General features: G+C 42.5%; 1 protein-coding gene across 1 annotated transcript in view; it reads left to right on the top strand.

The window, feature by feature from the left end:
- Positions 1-23675, top strand: part of disc1 (DISC1 scaffold protein) — a gene marked incomplete at its 5' end in the record, with an annotated part of 40959 nt that extends 17284 nt beyond the window's left edge. The window contains 2 exon segments of the mRNA XM_055889634.1: positions 12817-12861; positions 23487-23675. Coding sequence (XP_055745609.1) covers positions 12817-12861; positions 23487-23663 — 222 coding nt within the window.
- Positions 23676-24532: the final 857 nt, after the last annotated feature.

The raw sequence follows: 24532 nt of genomic DNA, 5'->3' as shown, positions 1-24532 counted from the left end.
AACAGGTGTAGTAGACCTTACAGTGAAATGCTGAATACAACAGGTGTAGTAGACCTCACAGTGAAATGCTGAATACAACAGGTGTAGTAGACCTCACAGTGAAATGCTGAATACAACAGGTGTAGTAGACCTCACAGTGAAATGCTGAATACAACAGGTGTAGTAGACCTCACAGTGAAATGCTGAATAAAACAGGTGTAGTAGACCTCACAGTGAAATGCTGAATACAACAGGTGTAGTAGACCTTACAGTGAAATGCTGAATACAACAGGTGTAGTAGACCTCACAGTGAAATGCTGATTACAACAGGTGTAGTAGACCTCACAGTGAAATGCTGAATACAACAGGTGTAGTAGACCTCACAGTGAAATGCTGAATACAACAGGTGTAGTAGACCTCACAGTGAAATGCTGAATACAACAGGTGTAGTAGACCTCACAGTGAAATGCTGAATACAACAGGTGTAGTAGACCTCACAGTGAAATGCTGAATACAACAGGTGTAGTAGACCTTACAGTGAAATGCTGAATACAACAGGTGTAGTAGACCTCAGTGAAATGCTGAATACAACAGGTGTAGTAGACCTCACAGTGAAATGCTGAATACAACAGGTGTAGTAAACCTCAGTGAAATGCTGAATACAACAGGTGTAGTAGACCTCAGTGAAATGCTGAATACAACAGGTGTAGTAGACCTCAGTGAAATGCTGAATACAACAGGTGTAGTAGACCTTACAGTGAAATGCTGAATACAACAGGTGTAGTAGACCTTACAGTGAAATGCTGAATACAACAGGTGTAGTAGACCTTACAGTGAAATGCTGAATACAACAGGTGTAGTAGACCTTACAGTGAAATGCTGAATACAACAGGTGTAGTAGACCTCACAGTGAAATGCTGAATACAACAGGTGTAGTAGACCTCACAGTGAAATGCTGAATACAACAGGTGTAGTAGACCTTACAGTGAAATGCTGAATACAACAGGTGTAGTAGACCTCACAGTGAAATGCTGAATACAACAGGTGTAGTAGACCTCACAGTGAAATGCTGAATACAACAGGTGTAGTAGACCTCACAGTGAAATGCTGAATACAACAGGTGTAGTAGACCTCACAGTGAAATGCTGAATACAACAGGTGTAGTAGACCTCACAGTGAAATGCTGAATACAACAGGTGTAGTAGACCTCACAGTGAAATGCTGAATACAACAGGTGTAGTAGACCTCACAGTGAAATGCTGAATACAACAGGTGTAGTAGACCTCACAGTGAAATGCTGAATACAACAGGTGTAGTAGACCTCACAGTGAAATGCTGAATACAACAGGTGTAGTAGACCTTACAGTGAAATGCTGAATACAACAGGTGTAGTAGACCTTACAGTGAAATGTTGAATACAACAGGTGTAGTAGACCTCACAGTGAAATGCTGAATACAACAGGTGTAGTAGACCTCACAGTGAAATGCTGAATACAACAGGTGTAGTAGACCTCACAGTGAAATGCTGAATACAACAGGTGTAGTAGACCTCACAGTGAAATGCTGAATACAACAGGTGTAGTAGACCTCACAGTGAAATGCTGAATACAACAGGTGTAGTAGACCTCACAGTGTAATGCTGAATACAACAGGTGTAGTAGACCTCACAGTGAAATGCTGAATACAACAGGTGTAGTAGACCTTACAGTGAAATGCTGAATACAACAGGTGTAGTAGACCTCACAGTGAAATGCTGATTACAACAGGTGTAGTAGACCTTACAGTGAAATGCTGAATACAACAGGTGTAGTAGACCTCACAGTGAAATGCTGAATACAACAGGTGTAGTAGACCTCACAGTGAAATGCTGAATACAACAGGTGTAGTAGACCTCACAGTGAAATGCTGAATACAACAGGTGTAGTAGACCTTACAGTGAAATGCTGAATACAACAGGTGTAGACCTCACAGTGAAATGCTGAATACAACAGGTGTAGTAGACCTTACAGTGAAATGCTGAATACAACAGATGTAGTAGACCTTACAGTGAAATGCTGAATACAACAGGTGTAGACCTTACAGTGAAATGCTGAATACAACAGGTGTAGTAGACCTTACAGTGAAATGCTGAATACAACAGGTGTAGACCTTACAGTGAAATGCTGAATACAACAGGTGTAGTAGACCTTACAGTGAAATGCTGAATACAACAGGTGTAGACCTTACAGTGAAATGCTGAATACAACAGGTGTAGTAGACCTCACAGTGAAATGCTGAATACAACAGGTGTAGTAGACCTCACAGTGAAATGCTGAATACAACAGGTGTAGTAGACCTTACCGTGAAATGCTTACTTACAAGCTCTTAAGAAAATATGTATTAAATATATGGTCCCCTGACAGGAGAAACACACTGCTTTCATCCCAAATGGCACCCTATTCCCTATTATAGTGCACTACTTTAGACCAGAGCCTTATGGAACCGCAGCCTCCATGTCTTATTTAGGACACAGCCTCTATGTCTTATTTAGGACACAGCCTCTACGTCTTATTTACGACACAGCCTATACGTCTTATTTACGACACAGCCTATACGTCTTATTAGGACACAGCCTCTACGTCTTATTAGGACACAGCCTCTATGTCTTATTAGGACACATCCTCTACGTCTTATTAGGACACAGCCTCTACGTCTTATTAGGACACAGCCTCTACGTCTTATTAGGACACAGCCTCTACGTCTTATTTAGGACACAGCCTCTACGTCTTATTTAGGACACAGCCTCTACGTCTTATTAGGACACAGCCTCTACGTCTTATTTAGGACACAGCCTCTACGTCTTAATTAGGACACAGCCTCTACGTCTTATTTAGGACACAGCCTCTACGTCTTATTTAGGACACAGCCTCTACGTCTTATTTAGGACACAGTCTCTACGTCTTATTTAGGACACAGCCTCTACGTCTTATTTAGGACACAGCCTCTACGTCTTAATTAGGACACAGCCTCTAAGTCTTATTTAGGACACAGCCTCTACGTCTTAATTAGGACACAGCCTCTACGTCTTATTTAGGACACAGCCTCTACGTCTTATTTAGGACACAGCCTCTACGTCTTATTTAGGACACAGTCTCTACGTCTTATTTAGGACACAGTCTCTACGTCTTAATTAGGACACAGTCTCTACGTCTTATTTAGGACACAGTCTCTACGTCTTATTTAGGACACAGTCTCTACGTCTTATTTAGGACACAGTCTCTACGTCTTATTTAGGACACAGTCTCTACGTCTTATTTAGGACACAGTCTCTACGTCTTAATTAGGACACAGTCTCTACGTCTTATTTAGGACACAGTCTCTACGTCTTAATTAGGACACAGTCTCTACGTCTTATTTAGGACACAGTCTCTACGTCTTATTTAGGACACAGTCTCTACGTCTTATTTAGGACACAGTCTCTACGTCTTATTTAGGACACAGCCTCTACGTCTTATTTAGGACACAGCCTCTACGTCTTAATTAGGACACAGTCTCTACGTCTTATTTAGGACACAGCCTCTACGTCTTATTTAGGACACAGTCTCTACGTCTTATTTAGGACACAGCCTCTACGTCTTATTTAGGACACAGCCTCTACGTCTTAATTAGGACACAGTCTCTACGTCTTATTTAGGACACAGCCTCTACGTCTTATTTAGGACACAGCCTCTACGTAATGAAATGAAGAGGTCTGGTCTGACTCGCTCGGGGTGGGGTTATCTTTTCTGCTGAGCTATCTCTTTGATAATGTGAAAGTCCAGCTGAAACTGTTTGGGGAATTGTACCATTACTGTTCCAGACTGGTAGAGGTTCACATTGGCTGACTCAAAGTCCTCGTTGTCTATTATCCTGAGATTCCACCCAACGTTAACACACCCCCCACCCTCTTAACAGGTTCTACCCCCCAAGCCATAAGACTGCTGAACAATTAATCAAATGACCACCAGACTATTTACATTGACACCCCCCCACCCATTTGTTTTTACACTGCTGCTACTCTCTGTTTATTATCTATGCATAGTCACTTCACCCCCACCTACATGTACTAATTACCTCAACTAACCTGTACCCTGCACACTGACTCTGTATAAAGCCTCGTTATTGTTATGTTATTGTGTTACTTTTTATAATGTTTTACTTTTAATATAAAATCTTTATTGAACTGAATTGTTGGTTAAGGGCCTGTAAGTCAGCATTTGGTAAGATGGTAAGGTCTACGGCGCATGTGACAAATAAAGTTTGATTTGATTTATATATAAAGTAAAAAATATATAATATATAATATAATATAATGTATTTTTCTTCTTTAAAATGGTTTCAGACTAAACATGACTCACTCAGTCCCAGGTTGGATGGTGTTTTCAGCTTTCTGTTATTTGTTTGTATTTATAGCTTGGAAATAAGAATCTTTGTCCAAAATCAGGTTGTAGATTTGGAGTGAAGGTTGTTGTGGAGGGTAATATCCTGTATATAACCTGGTGACATAGTGTTGTGGAGGGTAGTATCCTGTATATGTCCTGGTGACATAGTGAAGGTTATGTTGTGGAGGGTAGTATCCTGTATATGTCCTGGTGACATAGTGGAGGGTAATATCCTGTATATAACCTGGTGACATAGTGTTGTGGAGGGTAGTATCCTGTATATGTCCTGGTGACATAGTGGAGGGTAATATCCTGTATATAACCAGGTGACATAGTGTTGTGGAGGGTAGTATCCTGTATATGTCCTGGTGACATAGTATTGTGGAGGGTAGTATCCTGTATATGTCCTGGTGACATAGTGGAGGGTAATATCCTGTATATAACCAGGTGACATAGTGTTGTGGAGGGTAGTATCCTGTATATGTCCTGGTGACATAGTGGAGGGTAATATCCTGTATATAACCAGGTGACATAGTGTTGTGGAGGGTAGTATCCTGTATATGTCCTGGTGACATAGTGTTGTGGAGGGTAGTATCCTGTATATGTCCTGGTGACATAGTGAAGGTTATGTTGTGAAGGGTAGTATCCTGTATATAACCTGGTGACATAGTGTTGTGGAGGGTAGTATCCTGTATATGTCCTGGTGACATAGTGAAGGTTATGTTGTGGAGGGTAGTATCCTGTATATGTCCTGGTGACATAGTGAAGGTTGTTGTGGAGGGTAGTATCCTGTATATGTCCTGGTGACATAGTGTTGTGGAGGGTAGTATCCTGTATATGTCCTGGTGACATAGTGAAGGTTATGTTGTGGAGGGTAGTATCCTGTATATGTCCTGGTGACATAGTGTTGTGGAGGGTAGTATCCTGTATATGTCCTGGTGACATAGTGTTGTGGAGGGTAGTATCCTGTATATGTCCTGGTGACATAGTGAAGGTTATGTTGTGGAGGGTAGTATCCTATATACGTCCTGGTGACATAGTGTTGTGGAGGGTAGTATCCTGTATATAACCAGGTGACATAGTGTTGTGGAGGGTAGTATCCTGTATATAACCAGGTGACATAGTGTTGTGAAGGGTAGTATCCTGTATATAACCAGGTGACATAGTGGAGGGTAGTATCCTGTATATAACCTGGTGACATAGTGGAGGGTAGTATCCTGTATATAACCTGGTGACATAGTGTTGTGGAGGGTAGTATCCTGTATATAACCAGGTGACATAGTGGAGGGTAATATCCTGTATATAACCAGGTGACATAGTGTTGTGGAGGGTAGTATCCTGTATATAACCAGGTGACATAGTGGAGGGTAATATCCTGTATATAACCAGGTGACATAGTGGAGGGTAGTATCCTGTATATAACCTGGTGACATAGTGGAGGGTAATATCCTGTATATAACCAGGTGACATAGTGTAGGGTAGTATCCTGCATATAACCTGGTGACATAGTGGAGGGTAGTATCCTGTATATAACCTGGTGACATAGTGGAGGGTAATATCCTGTATATAACCTGATGACATAGTGGAGGGTAATATCCTGTATATAACCTGATGACATAGTGAAGGGTAATATCCTGTATATAACCAGGTGACATAGTGGAGGGTAGTATCCTGTATATAACCAGGTGACATAGTGGAGGGTAATATCCTGTATATAACCTGATGACATAGTGGAGGGTAATATCCTGTATATAACCAGGTGACATAGTGGAGGGCAGTATCCTGTATATAACCTGGTGACATAGTGGAGGGTAGTATCCTGTATATAACCTGGTGACATAGTGGAGGGTAATATCCTGTATATAACCTGGTGACATAGTGATGGGTAGTATCCTGTATATAACCAGGTGACATAGTGGAGGGTAATATCCTGTATATAACCAGGTGACATAGTGGAGGGTAGTATCCTGTATATGACCTGGTGACATAGTGTTGTGGAGGGTAGTATCCTGTATATGTCCTGGTGACATAGTGTTGTGGAGGGTAATATCCTATATATAACACGGTGACATAGTGGAGGGCAGTATCCTGTATATAACCTGGTGACATAGTATTGTGGAGGGTAGTATCCTGTATATGACCTGGTGACATAGTATTGTGGAGGGTAGTATCCTGTATATAACCAGGTGACATAGTGGAGGGTAATATCCTGTATATGTCCTGGTGACATAGTGTTGTGGAGGGTAGTATCCTGTATATAACCAGGTGACATAGTGGAGGGTAATATCCTGTATATAACCAGGTGACATAGTGTTGTGGAGGGTAATATCCTATATATAACCAGGTGACATAGTGGAGGGCAGTATCCTGTATATAACCTGGTGACATAGTATTGTGGAGGGTAGTATCCTGTATATGACCTGGTGACATAGTATTGTGGAGGGTAGTATCCTGTATATAACCAGGTGACATAGTGGAGGGTAATATCCTGTATATAACCAGGTGACATAGTGGAGGGTAGTATCCTGCATATAACCTGGTGACATAGTGGAGGGTAGTATCCTGTATATAACCTGGTGACATAGTGGAGGGTAATATCCTGTATATAACCTGATGACATAGTGGAGGGTAGTATCCTGCATATAACCTGGTGACATAGTGGAGGGTAGTATCCTGTATATAACCTGGTGACATAGTGGAGGGTAATATCCTGTATATAACCTGATGACATAGTGGAGGGTAATATCCTGTATATAACCTGGTGACATAGTGGAGGGTAATATCCTGTATATAACCTGGTGACATAGTGATGGGTAGTATCCTGTATATAACCAGGTGACATAGTGGAGGGTAATATCCTGTATATAACCAGGTGACATAGTGGAGGGTAGTATCCTGTATATGACCTGGTGACATAGTGTTGTGGAGGGTAGTATCCTGTATATGACCTGGTGACATAGTATTGTGGAGGGTAGTATCCTGTATATAACCAGGTGACATAGTGGAGGGTAATATCCTGTATATGTCCTGGTGACATAGTGTTGTGGAGGGTAGTATTACATTTACATACATTTACATTTAAGTCATTTAGCAGACGCTCTTATCCAGAGCGACTTACAAATTGGTGCATTCACCTTATGACATCCAGTGGAACAGCCACTTTACAATAGTGCATCTAGATCATTTTAAGGGGGGGGGGGGGCAGAAGGATTGCTTTATCCTAGGTATTCCTTGAAGAGGTGGGGTTTCAGGTGTCTCCGGAAGGTGGTGATTGACTCCGCTGTCCTGGCGTCGTGAGGGAGTTTGTTCCACCATTGGGGTGCCAGAGCAGCGAACAGTTTTGACTGGGCTGAGCGGGAACTGTACTTCCTCAGTGGTAGGGAGGCGAGCAGGCCAGAGGTGGATGAACGCAGTGCCCTTGTTTGGGTGTAGGGCCTGATCAGAGCCTGAAGGTACTGAGGTGCCGTTCCCCTCACAGCTCCGTAGGCAAGCACCATGGTCTTGTAGCGGATGCGAGCTTCAACTGGAAGCCAGTGGAGAGAGCGGAGGAGCGGGGTGACGTGAGAGAACTTGGGAAGGTTGAACACCAGACGGGCTGCGGCGTTCTGGATGAGTTGTAGGGGTTTAATGGCACAGGCAGGGAGCCCAGCCAACAGCGAGTTGCAGTAATCCAGACGGGAGATGACAAGTGCCTGGATTAGGACCTGCGCCGCTTCCTGTGTGAGGCAGGGTCGTACTCTGCGGATGTTGTAGAGCATGAACCTACAGGAACGGGCCACCGCCTTGATGTTGGTGGAGAACGACAGGGTGTTGTCCAGGATCACGCCAAGGTTCTTAGCGCTCTGGGAGGAGGACACAATGGAGTTGTCAACCGTGATGGCGAGATCATGGAACGGACAGTCCTTCCCCGGGAGGAAGAGCAGCTCCGTCTTGCCGAGGTTCAGCTTGAGGTGGTGATCCGTCATCCACACTGATATGTCTGCCAGACATGCAGAGATGCGATTCGCCACCTGGTCATCAGAAGGGGGAAAGGAGAAGATTAATTGTGTGTCGTCTGCATAGCAATGATAGGAGAGACCATGTGAGGTTATGACAGAGCCAAGTGACTTGGTGTATAGCGAGAATAGGAGAGGGCCTAGAACAGAGCCCTGGGGGACACCAGTGGTGAGAGCGCGTGGTGAGGAGACAGATTCTCGCCACGCCACCTGGTAGGAGCGACCTGTCAGGTAGGACGCAATCCAAGCGTGGGCCGCGCCGGAGATGCCCAACTCGGAGAGGGTGGAGAGGAGGATCTGATGGTTCACAGTATCGAAGGCAGCCGATAGGTCTAGAAGGATGAGAGCAGAGGAGAGAGAGTTAGCTAGTATCCTGTATATAACATGGTGACATAGTGTTGTGGAGGGTAGTATCCTGTATATAACCAGGTGACATAGTGGAGGGTAGTATCCTGTATATAACCTGGTGACATAGTGGAGGGTAGTATCCTGTATATAACCTGGTGACATAGTGTTGTGGAGGGTAGTATCCTGTATATAACCAGGTGACATAGTGGAGGGTAATATCCTGTATATAACCAGGTGACATAGTGTTGTGGAGGGTAGTTTCCTGTATATAACCAGGTGACATAGTGAAGGGTAATATCCTGTAAGTAACCAGGTGACATAGTGGAGGGTAGTATCCTGCATATAACCAGGTGACATAGTGGAGGGTAGTATCCTGTATATAACCTGGTGACATAGTGGAGGGTAATATCCTGTATATAACCTGATGACATAGTGGATGGTAATATCCTGTATATAACCTGATGACATAGTGGAGGGTAATATCCTGTATATAACCAGGTGACATAGTGGAGGGTAGTATCCTGTATATAACCTGGTGACATAGTGGAGGGTAATATCCTGTATATAACCTGGTGACATAGTGGAGGGTAGTATCCTGTATATAACCTGGTGACATAGTATTGTGGAGGGTAGTATACTGTATATAACCAGGTGACATAGTGGAGGGTAATATCCTGTATATGTCCTGGTGACATAGTGTTGTGGAGGGTAGTATCCTGTATATAACCAGGTGACATAGTGTTGTGGAGGGTAGTATCCTGTATATAACCTGGTGACATTGTGTTGTGGAGGGTAGTATCCTGTATATGTCCTGGTGACATAGTGTTGTGGAGGGTAATATCCTGTATATAACCCGGTGACATAGTTGAGGGTAGTATCCTGTATATGTCCTGGTGACATAGTGTTGTGGAGGGTAATATCCTGTATATGTCCTGTTGACATAGTGTTGTGGAGGGTAGTATCCTGTATATGTCCTGGTGACATAGTGAAGGTTAACTTTGATAATGTGAAAGTCCAGCTGAAACTGTTTGGGGAATAGTCTGTCTGTATATACATGTATGTAGAGGTAGTCTGTCTATACATGTATGTAGAGGTAGTCTGTCTATACATGTAGGTAGAGGTAGTCTGTCTATACATGTATGTAGAGGTAGTCTGTCTATACATGTAGGTAGAGGTAGTCTGTCTATACATGTATGTAGAGGTAGTCTGTCTATACATGTATGTAGAGGTAGTCTGTCTATACATGTAGGTAGAGGTAGTCTGTCTATACATGTAGGTAGAGGTAGTCTGTCTATACATGTATGTAGAGGTAGTCTGTCTATACATGTAGGTAGAGGTAGTCTGTCTATACATGTATGTAGAGGTAGTCTGTCTATACATGTAGGTAGAGAAAGTCTGTCTATACATGTATGTAGAGGTAGTCTGTCTATATATGTAGGTAGAGGTAGTCTGTCTTTACATGTATGTAGAGGTAGTCTGTCTATACATGTATGTAGAGGTAGTCTGTCTATACATGTATGTAGAGGTAGTCTGTCTATACATGTAGGTAGAGGTAGTCTGTCTATACATGTATGTAGAGGTAGTCTGTCTATACATGTAGGTAGAGGTAGTCTGTCTATACATGTATGTAGAGGTAGTCTGTCTTTACATGTATGTAGAGGTAGTCTGTCTATACATGTATGTAGAGGTAGTCTGTCTATACATGTAGGTAGAGGTAGTCTGTCTATACATGTAGGTAGAAGTAGTCTGTCTATACATGTATGTAGAGGTAGTCTGTCTATATATGTAGGTAGAGGTAGTCTGTCTTTACATGTATGTAGAGGTAGTCTGTCTATACATGTATTTAGAGGTAGTCTGTCTATACATGTATGTAGAGGTAGTCTGTCTATATATGTAGGTAGAGGTAGTCTGTCTATACATGTAGGTAGAGGTAGTCTGTCTATACATGTAGGTAGAGGTAGTCTGTCTATACATGTAGTTATAGGTAGTCTGTCTATACATGTATGTAGAGGTAGTCTGTCTATACATGTACGTAGAGGTAGTCTGTCTTTCTCGTTCTCTCTGTCTCTCTGTGTCTCTCTGTCTCACTCTCTCTTTGCTGTTTGTCCTTTGTTTTCATGCAGCCTGGCCTGTCCTCCTAACCTCTCTTCGGGACAATGAAGGTGAGACAAGGACATCCATCTTTCATCCCTCTCCTGTCTCACTGCCGTGTATTCCACCTTTCTCTTCTCCCAACCAACCCGTCAAAACACCCACAGAGAATATCTTACAGCTCTCCCTGAGACAGAGACACAGATATAATCTGTCTCTACATGTATGTAGAGGTAGTCTGTCTGTATTTGTATGTAGATGTAGTCTGTCTATACATGTAGGTAGTGGTAGTCTTTCTCTACATGTATGTAGAGGTAGTCTGTCTGTATTTGTATGTAGAGGTAGTCTTTCTCTACATGTATGTAGAGGTAGTCTGTCTCAACATGTATGTAGATGTAGTCTGTCTATACATGTAGATAGAGGTAGTCTGTCTATACATGTATGTAGAGGTAGTCTGTCTATACATGTAGGTAGAGGTAGTCTGTCTTTACATGTAGGTAGAGGTAGTCTGTCTATACATGTAGGTAGAGGTAGTATGTACATGTATGTAGAGGTAGTCTGTCTATACATGTATGTAGAGGTAGTCTGTCTCTACATGTATGTAGAGGTAGTCTGTCTATACATGTAGGTAAAGGTAGTCTGTACATGTATGTAGAGGTAGTCTGTCTTTACATGTATGTAGAGGTAGTCTGTTTATACATGTAGGCAGAGGTTGTCTGTACATGTATGTAGAGGTAGTCTGTCTCTACATGTATGTAGAGGTAGTCTGTCTCTACATGTATGTAGAGGTAGTCTGTCTCTACATGTATGTAGAGGTAGTCTGTCTCTACATGTATGTAGAGGTAGTCTGTTTATACATGTAGGTAAAGGTAGTCTGTACATGTATGTAGAGGTAGTCTGTCTTTACATGTATGTAGAGGTAGTCTGTTTATACATGTAGGTAAAGGTAGTCTGTACATGTATGTAGAGGTAGTCTGTCTATACATGTATGTAGAGGTAGTCTGTTTATACATGTAGGTAAAGGTAGTCTGTCTATACATGTATGTAGAGGTAGTCTGTCTATACATGTACGTAGAGGTAGTCTGTCTATACATGTATGTAGAGGTAGTCTGTCTATACATGTATGTAGAGGTAGTCTGTCTATACATGTAAGTAGAGGTAGTCTGTCTATACATGTACGTAGAGGTAGTCTGTCTATACATGTATGTAGAGGTAGTCTGTCTATACATGTACGTAGATGTAGTCTGTCTATACATGTATGTAGAGGTAATCTGTCTATACATGTATGTAGAAGTAGTCTGTCTATACATGTATGTAGAGGTAGTCTGTCTATACATGTATGTAGAGGTAGTCTGTCTACATGTATGAAGAGGTAGTCTGTCTATACATGTACGTATAACCACAACTACAGTACTGTAGACAGACTGAACATACATAACTACAGTACTGTAGACAGACTGAACATACATAACTACAGTACTGTAGACAGACTGAACATACATAACTACAGTACTGTAGACAGACTGAACATACATAACTACAGTACTGTAGACAGACTGAACATACATAACTACAGTACTGTAGACAGACTGAACATACATAACTACAGTACTGTAGACAGACTGAACATACATAACTACAGTACTGTAGACAGACTGAACAAAGCAACGCAGGGAAGGTCATTAATGTTTTATTTTAATGTGTGTGTGTGTGTGTGTGTGTGTGTGTGTGTGTGTGTGTGTGTGTGTGTGTGTGTGTGTGTGTGTGTGTGTGTGTGTGTGTGTGTGTGTGTGTGAATCAGGTAATTTTGGAGATGAATAATTGGCTTCCCCTCATTATCATGATGATGCAGGAACACACACACACACACACACACACACACACACACACACACACACACACACACACACACACACACACACACACACACAGCATCATTATGTTTTCATCATGAGGTTGTTATGATAGTTGCTTCAACAACATGTTTCTCTTTTTTGTTGCAGAAATTGGAAGAGTTTTTATTCTGCATGGAGGATGTTCAGCCAGAGGTAGGCACGAATCCTCCCTCTCTACTCTACTGTATGCTGAAGCTAAACATTATTCTAAAGCTAATGATAAAGATCATTCTAAAGCTAATGATACATATTATTCTAAAGCTAATGATAAAGATCATTCTAAAGTTAATGATAAATATTATTTTAAAGCTAATGATAAATATTATTTTCAAGCTATTGATAAATATTATTTTCAAGCTATTGATAAATATTATTCTAAAGCTAATGATAAATATTATTTTAAAGCTATTGATAAATATTATTTTAAAGCTATTGATAAATATTATTTTAAAGCTAATGCATCAGACCAGCAGGCTTGTTTTATTGTGGCATTGAGGTGGTTTGAACCCTGCTCTGACCTCAGTGTAAACATGACCTAAAGATGGCACTGAAGAACATGGCTGACGTTTTTATATTCTCCCAACCAATTGTGCTATTTTGTTAATTTTTTTGCGTTTTGTTTAACTTAATTTTTTACCTATTGTGTACATAATGTTGCTGCTACCGTCTCTTTTGACCCAAAAATAACTTCTGGATATCAGAAAAGCGATTACTCACATGTGGACTGGAAGAAACATTTTTTCTGATAACGAGTCCGGCGAGTCCGACGGGAAGGATATCCTGCTTTCACTGGAACAGGCCCAGATCCACGCCTTTTGCGTGAAGAAAAGATGCCGGAAAAAGGGGCCGCAGATCAGGCTCCGAGAGAGTAAACTCCCACTGCCTTCCATTCTTCTCGCTAACGTGCAATCATTGGACAATAAAATGGATGACCTATGATTAAAATGATCCTACCAACGGGACATTAAAAACTGTTACATCTTATGTTTCACTGAGACATGGCTGAACGAAGAAATGGACAATATAGAGCTGGTGGGATTTTCCATGAACCGGCAGGACAGAGATGCTACCTCTGGTAAGACGAGGGGGAGGGGGGGGGTGTCTTTTTGTCAATAACAGCTGGTGCTCGATGTCTAATATTAAACAAGTCTCATCTGCACTGAGCTAAAGAATAGAACTGCCGCTTTCAAGGAGCAGGACACTAATCCGGACGCCTATAACAAATCCCGCTATGCCCTCAGACAAACCATCAAACAAGCAAAGCATAAATACAGGATTAAGATTGAATCCTACTTCACCTGCTCTGATGCTTGTCGGATGTGGCAGGGCTTGAAAACTATTACGGACTACAAAGAGAAACCCAGACGCGAACTGGCCAGTGACGCGAGCCTACCAGATGAGCTAAATGCCTTTAACTTCTAATGGCTGAAGGGGCAGTATTGAGTAGCTTGGATGAAAGGTGCCCATTGTAAACGGCCAGCTCCTCAGTCTCAGTTGCTAATATATGCATATTATTATTAGTATTGGATAGAAAACACTCTAGAGTTTCTAAAACTGTTTGAATTAAGTCTGTGAGATTAACAGAACTCATATGGCAGGCAAAAACCTGAGAAGTTCCAATTCCTGTTTGGATTTTTTCTGGGGGTGCCATATTTTCAACCAAGTTCTTATTCAAAATACAGAGAGATATGGATGCGTTTTCACTTCCTACGGCTTCCACTAGATGTCAACAGTCAATAGAACTTAGTCTGATGGGGGGTCGAAGGAGACAGAATTTAGTATGAGGTGCCATGAGGTGACCATGCATTCAACACGCGCGTTCACGTGAGAGGCAGCTCTGTTCCATCTCTCAATTGAAGTCGATTTAATTCTCCGGTTGGAACGTTATTCAAGATGTATGTTAACCTTTTACGGGGGCAGCCCGACACCGGTACACTTATGACAACATCCAGCTCAAAGTGCAGGGCGCGAAATTCAAAATCTTTTTTTTTTATATTTAACTTTCACACATTAACAAGTCCAAGACACCAGATGAAAGGTGCACATCTTGTGAATCAAGCCAACATGTCCGATTTTTAAAATGTTTTACAGGGAAGACAAAATATGTAAATCTATTAGCTAACCACGTTAGCAAAAGACACAACTTTTCTAACTCCATCAGTTTCTTACTCCATCAGGTGCTATCACAAATTCGACCAAATAAAGATATAAATAGCCACTAACCAAGAAACAAATTCATCAGATGACAGTCTGATAACATATTTATTGTATAGCATATGTTTTGTTCGAAAAATTTGCATATTTCATGTATAAACCATAGTTTACATTTCAGCTACAATCCGAAATTGCACCAAAAGCAGCCATAATATTTACAGACACCAACGTCAAATAGCTAATTACTCATCATAAAACATTTCTGAAAAATACATAGTCTGCAGCAATTGAAAGACAGGCATCTTGTGATTCCAAACAATATTTCCGATTTATTAAATGTTTTACAGCGCAAACAAAATGTATCGCTATATTAGCGTAGCTACAATAGACAGAAATAATTGGGCGCCCACGGCCAGTTCACATGCACGACAGATATATGAAATAACATCATAAAATGGGTCTTACTTTTGCTGATCTTTCATCAGAATGTTGAAGAACGTGTCCTCTGTCCAGATGAGTCGTTGTTTCGATTCAGAATGGCAAATGTCCCTCTTCAATTAGCATTGGCACTAGCCGAGTGGCATAAATGGACGGAACACGGCAAAACTCCCGAATAAAGTTTCAATAATCTGATTAAACTATATTGAAAAAACATACATTACGATGATATGGTCACATGTATCAAAAAAAAATTGAGCCGGAGACGTTAGCCGTTCGTTACCAAGGCAAAACAGAAGTCAATCCCACTTCCTTCAGAGTACCGGAAGTGGACGGTCACGTCAAAGAAATAATTTTTTTTTCCACCACAGACCAAGAGGAGCAAAAAAAAAATATTCTCTGACATCCTCTTTACACCAATAGGAAGGCGTATAGAGTGTCAGCAGACTCCTAAGTTTTAAGACCATGTATAGGCATCAAGTTGAAAAGAGCATCGATTTCTGACATTTCACTTCCTGGTCAGGAAAAGTGCTGCAGAAGGACTTCTGTTTCACAACTCTTTTAGAAACTAGAAAGTGTTTTCTATCCAAAAGGAATAATAATATTCATATTGTACAAGCAAGATTTGAGTAGGAGGCCGTTTGAAATGGGCACGATTTCACTGGCTACTCAACACTTTTCCTTGCAGCCATAAGAAGTTAACAACATTCTAAAGATTGATTCAGTACATCGTTTGACATGTTTCTACTGAATGTAACGGAACGTTTGGACATTCCGTCACATTATAGTGGTCGCGCTTTGAGACTTTTTAGGGTATTTGGTAAACAATTCGAAAGTAGCTAATTTGACATAAATAACGGACATAAACGAACAAATCAAGCATTTATTGTGGACCTGGGATTCCTAGGACTGCATTCTGATGAATTCCTCAAAGGTAAGGAAACATTTATCATGTATTTTCTGGTTTCTGTTGAGTCCAACATGGCGGCTAATTTGGCTATTCATCTGAGCTCCGTCTCAGATTATTGCATGGTTTATTTTTCCGTAAAGTTTTTTTTAAATCTGACACAGCGGTTGCATTAAGGAGAGGTATATCTATAATTCTATGTGTATTACTTGAATTATCATCTATATTTCTGTTGAGTATTTCTGTTGAAACGATGTGGCTAGTCAAAGTCACTTGATGTTTTTGCAACTAGTGAATCTAACGCCTCAATGTAAACTCAGTCTTTTTAATATAAATATGAACTTAATCAAACAAAACAATCATGTGTTGTGTAACATGACGTCCTATGAGTGTCATCCAATGAAAATAATCGAAGGTTAGTGATTCATTTAATCTCTATTCTGGTTTTTGTGAAGCTATCTTTAGCTGGAAAAAATGGCTGTGGTTATTGTGGTTTTGTGGTGACCTAACATAATCGTTTGTAGTGCTTTCGCTGAAAAGCCTATTTGAAATCGGACACTTTGGTGAGATTAACAACAAGATATCCTTTAAAATTATATAAGACACATGAATGTCTGAGGAATTTTAATTATGAGATTTCTGTTTTTTGAATTTGGCGCCCTGCACGTCGACTGGCTGTTGTCATATCGATCCCGTTAACTGGACTGCAGCCATAAGAAGTTAATGCTCACTTCGAGGCAATCAACGCTGAAGCATGCACAAGAGCACCAGCTGTTCTGGATGACTGTGTGATAACGCTCTCGGTAGCGTTAAAATCTTCATTTTAATTTTTTATAATATGTTTCTTATTTTCCAATACAAATAAAGTAAAAAAGACCGCAATACAAACAATGACATTCATTGTACTGTTGGATGGGATGGCCAGTTTAGAGGACAAAACAAAAGTTAACTCACACATACACAAAATAAAACAAAATCCTATTAGGTGGTACATGTATAAGAAGACAGCATATAGTCATTACAAGCAGTGTAGTTCAGCCCAAAATAAATATTGAGTGGAGTACAGCACAGAGTAGCAGCAGATTGTCAGCCCAGTTATGAAGCGGGACTAGACCATTTATCCTGTATCGGCTGCCATATTTTGTAAAACACTGGACTTCTATTGGAGGTGTTGTATCGAATCTTTTCCATATGGATTACATTCCCTAAATCCCGTAACCACATTTCAAAGGTAGGTACAGTCTCCAATTTCCAAAATTGCAATGTGAGCCTTTTGGCTAATAGAGTACAGAGAGAGACAGCTTTCCCCTCCTGGTTATTCCCATCAACTGTAACCAAACAGAGAGACAGCTTTCCCTCCTGGTTATTCCCATCAACTGTAACCAAACAGAGAGACAGCTTTCCCTTCCTGGTTATTCCCATCAACTGTACCAAACAGAGAGACAGCTTTCCCTTCTGGATATTCCCATGAACTGTAACCAAACAGAGAGACAGCTTTCCCCTCCTGGTTATTCCCATCAACTGTGACCAAACAGAGAGACAGCTTTCCCTTCCTGGTTATTCCCATCAACTGTACCAAACAGAGAGACAGCTTTCCCTTCCTGGTTATTCCCATCAACTGTAACCAAACAGAGAGACAGCTTTCCCCTCCTGGTTATTCCCATCAACTGTAACCAAACAGAGAGACAGCTTTCCCCTCCTGGTTATTCCCATCAACTGTAACCAAACAGAGAGACAGCTTTCCCTTCCTGGTTATTCCCATCAACTGTAACCAAACAGAGAGACAGCTTTCCCTTCCTGGTTATTCCCATCAACTGTACCAAACAGAGAGACAGCTTTCCCCTCCTGGTTATTCCCATCAACTGTAACCAAACAGAGAGACAGCTTTCCCTTCCTGGTTATTCCCATCAACTGTAACCAAACAGAGAGACAGCTTTCCCTTCCTGGTTATTCCCATCAACTGTACCAAACAGAGAGACAGCTTTCCCCTCCTGGTTATTCCCATCAACTGTAACCAAACAGAGAGACAGCTTTCCCCTCCTGGTTATTCCCATCAACTGTAACCAAACAGAGAGACAGCTTTCCCCTCCTGGTTATTCCCATCAACTGTACCAAACAGAGCGATCAATGGGTCTGGGGCTAGAACTCTATCAAAGGCCTTAGATAAGTAATCAAAAATGAGAGCCCAGTAAGCATGTAATTTAGGGCATGTCCATAATAAGTGGGTCAACGTCCCCTCCTCCTGCTTGCACCTCTCACACAGTGGTGAGGTCTCCGGGAATATGTTATGCAGTTTTACCTTTGAGTAGTGTAACCTGTGAATCACCTTAAACTGTACAAGGTTGTGTCTGGCATTCACTGTACTGTGGTTTATATTCCTGAGAGCTTCTACCCGGTCCTCATCTGAGAGCTTCTACCCGGTCCTCATCTGAGAGGTTCTACCCGGTCCTCATCTGAGAGGTTCTACCCGGTCCTCGTCTGAGAGCTTCTACCCGGTCCTCATCTGAGAGCTTCTATCCAGTCCTCATCTGAGATTTCTGAACCAAGTTCTTGTTCCCAAGCCCTTTTACTGGTGTCTGTGGATACCTCTATGTGGGCCTGTAGCACATCATACAGACCGACCCTTTTGAAAGGGGATTCACAAGGATCAGGATATCTAATGTAGGATTATTTGGCTTCATGCCATACTGTGGGATATGTGTCCTTAAGAAATTCCTGATTTGGAGGAATCTGAAAACATGTGTTGTTGGCATGTTGAACTTTCCCTGTAATAGTTGAAATGAAGCTGACTGACCATCTATGTATAAATTACCAATTGTTGTGAGCCCCTTCTCCCTCCACTGTGAAAACACCACATCATCCAATGCAGGGTGGAAAGCATGATTCAGGCTAATCGGGCTGTCAATGTAAACAGTGGGTATGTTAAGAAAATACCTCATCTGTTTCCAGATCCTAAGCGTATGACAAATGACTGGATTGGAGTCATAAGTGGCTTTTTTCACATATGATGGGATATTAACCTGTTTGGGCTGAAGGGGCAGTATTGAGTAGCCAGATAAAAGGTGCCCATTTCAAACGGCCTCGTACTCAATTCTTGCTCGTACAATATGCATATTATTATTACTATTGGATAGAAAACACTCTCTAGTTTCTAAAACCGTTTGAATTATATCTGTGAGTTAAACAGAACTCATTTGGCACAAACTTCCTGACCAGGAAGTGGAAAGTCTGAAATTGGGGCTCTGTTCTACTTCCTGCCTATAAATGGGCATGATACGTAAGAGTATACGTGCACTTCATAGACCTTCCCCTGGATGTCAAGAGGCGGTGAGAGAAGAAATTTAGTGTTTATCTTGGTCTGAAGTGGAATACAGGCTCTTTGTATGACGTGTCCGCCTATTTCCTGTTTTCTAGAGAGCGCGAAGGGGGACCTGGATTTGCCTTCTGTTTAGCTGCCGTTATAGGCGACTACTATCTCCGGCTTTGATTTTATTTGATACATGTCACCATATCATCGTAAAGTATGTTTTTTCAATATAGTTTCATCAGATTATTGAACATTTTTCGGTAGTTTTGCCGTGTTCATCCCTCGAGTGTCACCTTAAACCGGGCTGGGAAGAGGAATCCATATCGGATGTTGGCCGCCCTGCATTTGTTGCGTACCTCATCATACTCTTTCCGTTGGTTCCTCACCTCCAAGGTAAGATCTGGGTAGAAAGACACCCTGGCTCCGTTGTAGTTAAGGGGGAACTTTTGACTAGCCAGCTTGAAGATGAGATCCCTGGTGTGGGGATAGTGCAGCCTTACAATGAATGGCCTTGGTGGCCCGCCCTTGGCCGGCTTCGTTGCCTGTGATATGTGTGCGCGGTCGATCAGGATGTCCGTTTTGAAGTGTTCACTCGCCAGCAATGCCGGTATCAGCTCCGAGACAAATTCAGTGGGTTTCCCGACGCTACAGTAATCTGTGTAACGTTCTCAGTGTCCTCCTGGATCCCACATATTCAGATGTTCTGGCGTCTTGAATGCGACTCGAGCATTTCCAGTCGGGCCTTCAGGGTTTTGTTGTCATTTTTGAACGTTGCGCACTGTTTCTCTACGTCCTGTAGTCTGGCCTCGTGATCGACTGTCGTCTGCTCAACCTCGTGCACCCTTCCCTTAGTTGCCTTCACAGTTCCGGCCAAAGTCCCAATACTCTTTGAGATATCAGCCAACCTTGTGTCCAGCTTCTTGCTTAGTGCGTTTATGGCAGCCAGTATGTCACTTTGAGTAGGATCTGTGGGGAACTCTTGGAAGCTAGCCTCTTCAGCTAGCTCCTCGTGGGTCGGCGACGTTGAAATTGGTTCGTTGTCTCCTTCCAATTACCTTGTTTAGCGCCCCCTTTTTTGGTGCCTTTTCCCTTTGTCATATTTGTTTGAAGTTATAGGTTGTGAGAGGTTAAGATAAATACTCATTTGTTTCAAAATTGAGCGGAGCTCTAGCAAAGCACGTCTACTCCATAGCACGCTCTCTAGCGCCCCCCCCCCCCACCCCGCGTTAAAATCTTTAAACAGGTCAACATTCACAAAGCCGCGGGGCCAGACGGATTACCAGGACTTGTACTCAAAGCGTGCGCGGACCATTTTCAACCTCTCCCTGACCAAGTCCGTAATACCTACATGTTTCAAGCAGACCACCATAGCCCCTGTATCCAAGGAAACAAAGGTAACCTGCCTAAATGATTACCGCCCCATGGCACTCAAGTCGGTAGCCATGAAGTGCTTTGAAAGGCTGGTCATGACTCACATCAACACCATTATCCCGGAAACCCTAAACCCACTCCAATGTGCAAACCACCCCAACAGATCCACAGATGATGCAATCTCTATTGCCCTCCACACTGCCCTTTCCCACCTGGACAAAAGGAGAATGATATTCATTGACTAGAGCTCAGCGTTCAACACCATAGTGCCATGAAAGCTCATCTCTAAGCCAAGGACCCTGGGACTAAACACCTCCCTCTGCAACTAGATCCTGGACTTCCTGACGGGTCGCCCCCAGGTGGTAAGGGTAGGCAACAACACGTCTGCCATGCTGACCCTTAAAACCTGTTGAGGCTGGGGGCGCTGTTGTCACTATTTATGCTAATCGTGTAATTTTTGAAACGGCTTCCCACAAAATTCTTGATCGTACAATATGCATATTATTATTATTATTGGATAGAAAACAGTCTATAGTTTCTATAGGAGTTGAAATTTTGTCTCTAAGTGGAACAGAACCCATTCTACAGCAATTTCCCTGACATGGAGTCAGATTTCAGAAATGTTGGCCCCTGATCTGGAGTCAGTTAAAAGGGCACTGTTATTGCTATGAGTATACGGACACTGCTTACGTCTTCCCCTGGATGCCTTTACGTGATGACGATTTGAATGGGGTCGATTGCGCGTTCACAGGCACTATAAATTAAAAAACCCTGTAGCTAGCAAGTCTTTTCTTGGTGCGTAACGCGCGTGGAGGACACCGACCCGCTCCTGTTCCAAGCATTAGTGTTGGGAGTAATCTTTCTCTGGTCATGTTAAGACTCGTTATAGGAGTTAAAAACATCATAAGGTAGTTAATTTAAAGCGTTTTATAGCAATTTATATCCGTTTAGTGCGATTTTGGGACATTTATTTCTGAAACGCTGTGAATAGCTGGGCACGCTTCCAGTTCATCCCGAACGCAGTTGGCATTTCCACATGGCAAGAGGACAGCTTTCCACCAAAAGACGATTAGACCCAAGAAAGGATCCTTTGCCCAAGATACTGATGGAAGAACAGCTCAAAGTAGGAACAATTTATTATGATAAATCGTGTTTCTGTCGAAAAATGTTAGTGGCTTAGGACGCCATGTTTTTTGACGTAGCTTCGCTTGGCGCAAACTGTATTGAAAAGTAAGGATAATTTAAAAAATGTAATTCCGCGATTGTATTAAGAATTAAATTGTCTATCAATCCCTGTCCACCCTATATTTTTTAGTCACGTTTATGAGTATTTATGTATAAGAGTAGATCACTGTCTAATATGGCGCACGGACATTTTCTCACCAGCTGGGCTACATTTCACATTGTCTAACCATGATTTTGGTGGCTAAATATGCACCTTTTCGAACAAACTGTATATGCATGTTGTAATGTGATGTTACAGGGGTGTCATCTGAAGAATTCTGAGAAGGTTAGTGAAAAAATTAATATATTTTGGCGATGTTGACGTTATCGCTCACTTTGGCTAGAATCAATGCTGGGCTGCTATGTGCTATGTGCTATGCTAATATAACGATTTATTGTGTTTTCGCTGTAAGACACTTAGAAAATCTGAAATATTGTCTGTATTCACAGGATCTGTGTCTTTCGATTAGTGTATGCTGTGTATTTTTACGAAATGTTTGATGATTAGTAAGTAGGTAAACACGTTGCTCTATGTAGTTATTCTAGTCCATTTGTGACGGTGGGTGCAATTGTAACCTATGCCATCTACCTGAAATATGCACATTTTTCTAACAAAACCTATCCCATACCATAAATATGTTATCAGACTGTCATCTGATGAGTTTTTTTCTTGGTTAGGGGCTATAAATATCTTAGTTTAGCCGAATTGGTGATAGCTACTGGTGTTGGTGGACAAATAAAAGATGGTGGATTATGCTAATGTGTTTTTAGGTAATAGATGTACATCTTTACATATTGTGTCTTCCCTGTAAAACATTTTAAAAATCGGACATGTTGGCTGGATTCACAAGATCTGTGTCTTTCATTAGCTGTATTGGACTTTAATGTGTGAAAGTTAAATATTTAAAAAAATAAATAAATAATTGAATTTCGCGGCTCTGCCTTTTCAGTGGGGGTGGGGGGGGGGTGCCGCTAGCGGCACCCTCATCCTAGACAGGTTAACACTGGGGCCCCTTAGGGGTTTGTACTTAGTCCCCTCCTGTATTCCCTGTTCACCCACGACTGCGTGGCCAAACACGACTTTAACACCATCATTAAGTTTGCCGATGACACAACAGTGGTAGGCCTGATCACTGACAACGATGAGACGGCCTATAGGGAGGAGGTCAGAGACCTGTCTCCATTCTTAAAGATTGGGGTTATGAGTCTTTGATTCCAGCTGGCAGGGAAATAACCGACACTCAGGATCAAGTTAAACTGTTTTAATATAGCCAATTGAAATTTCCCTTACTCCCTCTCTCACCCTCTCTCACCCTCTCTCACCCTCTCTCACCCTCTCTCACCCTCTCTCTGTCCCTCTCTATCTTTCTTTCTCAGGAGGACAGTGGCAGTGAAGCAGCAGAGCTAACAGCAGACCTGACTATAGAGCTGACAGACCAGTGTGAGGAGATCAGTGATAGGCTGTTGATTCTGGAGGATGACCTCCAGACAGCCATACAGAACAAAGACCCGGATCTCACTCATATCCTTTACCTCTTACTGTACGGTGTGTGAGTTACCAGAGGGTGTGTGAGTTACCAGAGGGGGTGTGAGTTACCAGAGGGGGTGTGAGTTACCAGAGGGGGTGTGAGTTACCAGAGGGCGTGTGAGTTACCAGAGGGGGGGTGAGTTACCAGAGGGTGTGTGAGTTACCAGAGGGTGTGTGAGTTACCAGAGGGGGAGTGAGTTACCAGAGGGGGTGTGAGTTACCAGAGGGGGGGTGAGTTACCAGAGGGGGGGGTGAGTTACCAGAGGGGGGGGTGAGTTACCAGAGGGGGGGGTGAGTTACCAGAGGGGGGGGTGAGTTACCAGAGGGGGGGGTGAGTTACCAGAGGGGGGGTGAGTTACCAGAGGGGGGGGGGGGGTGAGTTACCAGAGTGTGTGTGAGTTACCAGAGGGGGGTTTGAGTTACCAGAGGGGGGTTTGAGTTACCAGAGGGGGGTTTGAGTTACCAGAGGGGGGGGTGAGTTACCAGAGGGTGTGTGAGTTACCAGAGGGTGTGTGAGTTACCAGAGGGTGTGTGAGTTACCAGAGGGGGTGTGAGTTACCAGAGGGGGGGTGAGTTACCAGAGGGTGTGTGAGTTACCAGAGGGTGTGTGAGTTACCAGAGGGGGTGTGAGTTACCAGAGGGTGTGTGAGTTACCAGAGGGTGTGTGAGTTACCAGAGGGTGTGTGAGTTACCAGAGGGGGTGTGAGTTACCAGAGAGGGTGTGAGTTACCAGAGGTGGTGTGAGTTACCAGAGGGGGGTGTGAGTTACCAGAGGGGGGGGGGGGAGTTTCCAGAGGGGGGGGGGGGTGAGTTACCAGAGGGGGGTTTGAGTTACCGGAGGGAGGGAGGGAGGGAGGGAGGGAGGGAGGGAGGGAGGGAGGAAGGAAGGAAGGAA

Source organism: Salvelinus fontinalis, chromosome 30, assembly GCF_029448725.1.
Source record: "Salvelinus fontinalis isolate EN_2023a chromosome 30, ASM2944872v1, whole genome shotgun sequence".
In the NCBI taxonomy this organism is placed as follows: Eukaryota; Metazoa; Chordata; class Actinopteri; order Salmoniformes; family Salmonidae; genus Salvelinus; species Salvelinus fontinalis.
This window is presented reverse-complemented; position numbering and strand designations above follow the sequence as displayed.